This window comes from Dama dama, chromosome 32, assembly GCF_033118175.1.
Source record: "Dama dama isolate Ldn47 chromosome 32, ASM3311817v1, whole genome shotgun sequence".
In the NCBI taxonomy this organism is placed as follows: domain Eukaryota; kingdom Metazoa; phylum Chordata; class Mammalia; order Artiodactyla; family Cervidae; genus Dama; species Dama dama.
The window spans coordinates 9589783-9591883 of record NC_083712.1 but is presented as its reverse complement, the minus strand read 5'-3'; the positions used below and the strand labels follow the sequence as shown (position 1 = coordinate 9591883).

The following is a 2101-nucleotide window of genomic DNA, read 5'->3' as shown; positions in this document are numbered from 1 at the left end:
AGAACTGCCATGAGCCACAGGAAGCAGCCTGAGGAATGCCTCTGTGTATTTGCCCGCTAGCAAAATATGTGCATGTGTGATGAGATCTTACAGTGTGCATTTTATATTATTAGCCACAAGACAGGTATTAGTCTATCAAAGAACAAACTGGATCCAAATTTTGCTTCTGGCATTGAATACGTTACAGTTACCTGCTCAGATGTCTCCGGCTTTTAACTATTATCTGTGGGAGAGACCTTTAACATGTGTCATAGGCCTAGTTTCCAAAATAGCCTTTCTTTTTTATTTCCTTCTGAGAAGTCTCTTGGATGCTGGAGAAGACCGAGTCGGACCTTTCTTTGACAGGGTTTGTTCAGAAGGCACAGAGAAAGCATGCAAGCTCCACCCACCAGGACTTTTGTTCCCAAAATCTAGATTTTACAATGTCAGCAAGCCTTCTGACAGGAACAGGGAAAACTGAACTGCTTCTAGAGCTTCACTTCTGTTCTTGGAAAGGCTCCACTTGTGAGACCAGTACAGCTGTTTTCATTTCCTCAAGAACTGGGGAGCCACCCGAATGGTACGGGGGCCACCCCCACCCAACTACATTCTCCCCAGTCTGCTTCTTCATACCGGGGACGGCCTCTGATATTAACACAACAGAGAATCCCCCAAGACTGCTTGGTTCATGACCCTGTTTCCGGGAAGGTGCTACCTGGACATAAGCCCCAATGTGGTGACCTGGCTTCCTCCTGCTCCCTCAGCCCCCGGCTCAGGATCCCAGCAGCATCACTCCTGGCCACAGGTGGTGTCTCCTCTGGTCCTCACGCCATCTTCCTGGTATGCATGTCTGGGTTCAAATTCTCCCTTTTTATAAGGACATCAGTCATACTGATTTAGGATCCACCCAAAGACCTCATTCTTCTCTTGATAATCTCTGTAAAGATCCTACAGAGGTGCTGTAAGATCACTTTCTGAGGGAGTAGGGATTAAGATTCCAAGACATTTTGGGGGAGGAACACAACTGAATTCAGCAAAACAATGAAACAATTCTGAAAACAGGGAATATAAAAGTTCACTTTTTTGAGAAAGCGGGGCGTTCGGCTTGTGAGCGAGAACTTCTCGGTCGTGCACAGAGAAAGAACGATTTAAAAATGGGTGATGTTGAGAAGGGCAAGAAGATTTTTGTTCAGAAGTGTGCCCAGTGCCATACTGTGGAAAAGGGAGGCAAGCACAAGACTGGGCCAAACCTCCATGGTCTGTTTGGACGAAAGATGGGTCAGGCTGCTGGATTCTCTTACACAGATGCCAACAAGAACAAAGGTATCACCTGGGGAGAGGAGACGCTGATGGAGTACTTGGAGAATCCCAAGAAGTACATCCCTGGAACAAAGATGATCTTTGCTGGCATTAAGAAGAAGGGAGAGAGGGAGGACTTGATAGCTTATCTCAAAAAAGCTACCAATGAGTAATAGTTGGCCACTGCCTTATTTATTATGAAACAGAAGTGTCTCATGACTTTTTATGTGTACCATATTTAAATTGATCTCATACACTAGAATTCAGATCATGAACAGCTGATGGAATAATTCTGTTGGACAGTCCTGATTTAAATAAGATTGGTTTGTGGCTAAATGAATATGGTCAGCTTTTTTAATTTTGATAGTAATTCCAGTTCAACAAGTACTATCACTTTCCCCATTCTAAAGAGATGATTGAACTTGAATAAGGAATATTAAACTTTTTAGGGAGATGGTGCATTCCTTCTCAAACCCTAAAAAAAAAAAAAGTTCACTTTTAACTATTTTATTTCTGTATTTATTTCTCTGACTGCTTCAGGTCTTAGTTGCTGTTTGCAGACTGAGCTGCCCATTAGCATGTAGAATCTTAGTTCCCAACCTGGGATCAAACCCACATCCACTGCTTTCGAAGGCAGATCCTCAACCACTGGAGCACCAGGGAAGTCCTTAAAAAGGAGGCTCATTTATACTTTATTTACCTTAGACATTTCTGCAAGTTAAAATTAAATTTCATATGAACCTTCTTAATTTAATGATTCTAATCTGTGTTAAACAGAAGCCAGAAACACCAGTGCTTTTCTCCTAACATACAGATTTTAATA

General features: G+C 42.6%; 1 protein-coding gene across 1 annotated transcript; it reads left to right on the top strand.

Annotated features, from left to right (window-relative positions):
* The first annotated feature begins 1118 nt into the window (after positions 1 to 1118).
* LOC133050336 (cytochrome c-like) lies at positions 1119 to 1502 on the top strand. Its single transcript, XM_061134490.1, has one exon. It carries the CDS (start codon positions 1134 to 1136, stop codon positions 1449 to 1451), a length of 318 nt encoding a protein of 105 aa, XP_060990473.1. The 5' UTR covers positions 1119 to 1133; the 3' UTR covers positions 1452 to 1502.
* The last annotated feature ends 599 nt before the right edge of the window (positions 1503 to 2101 follow it).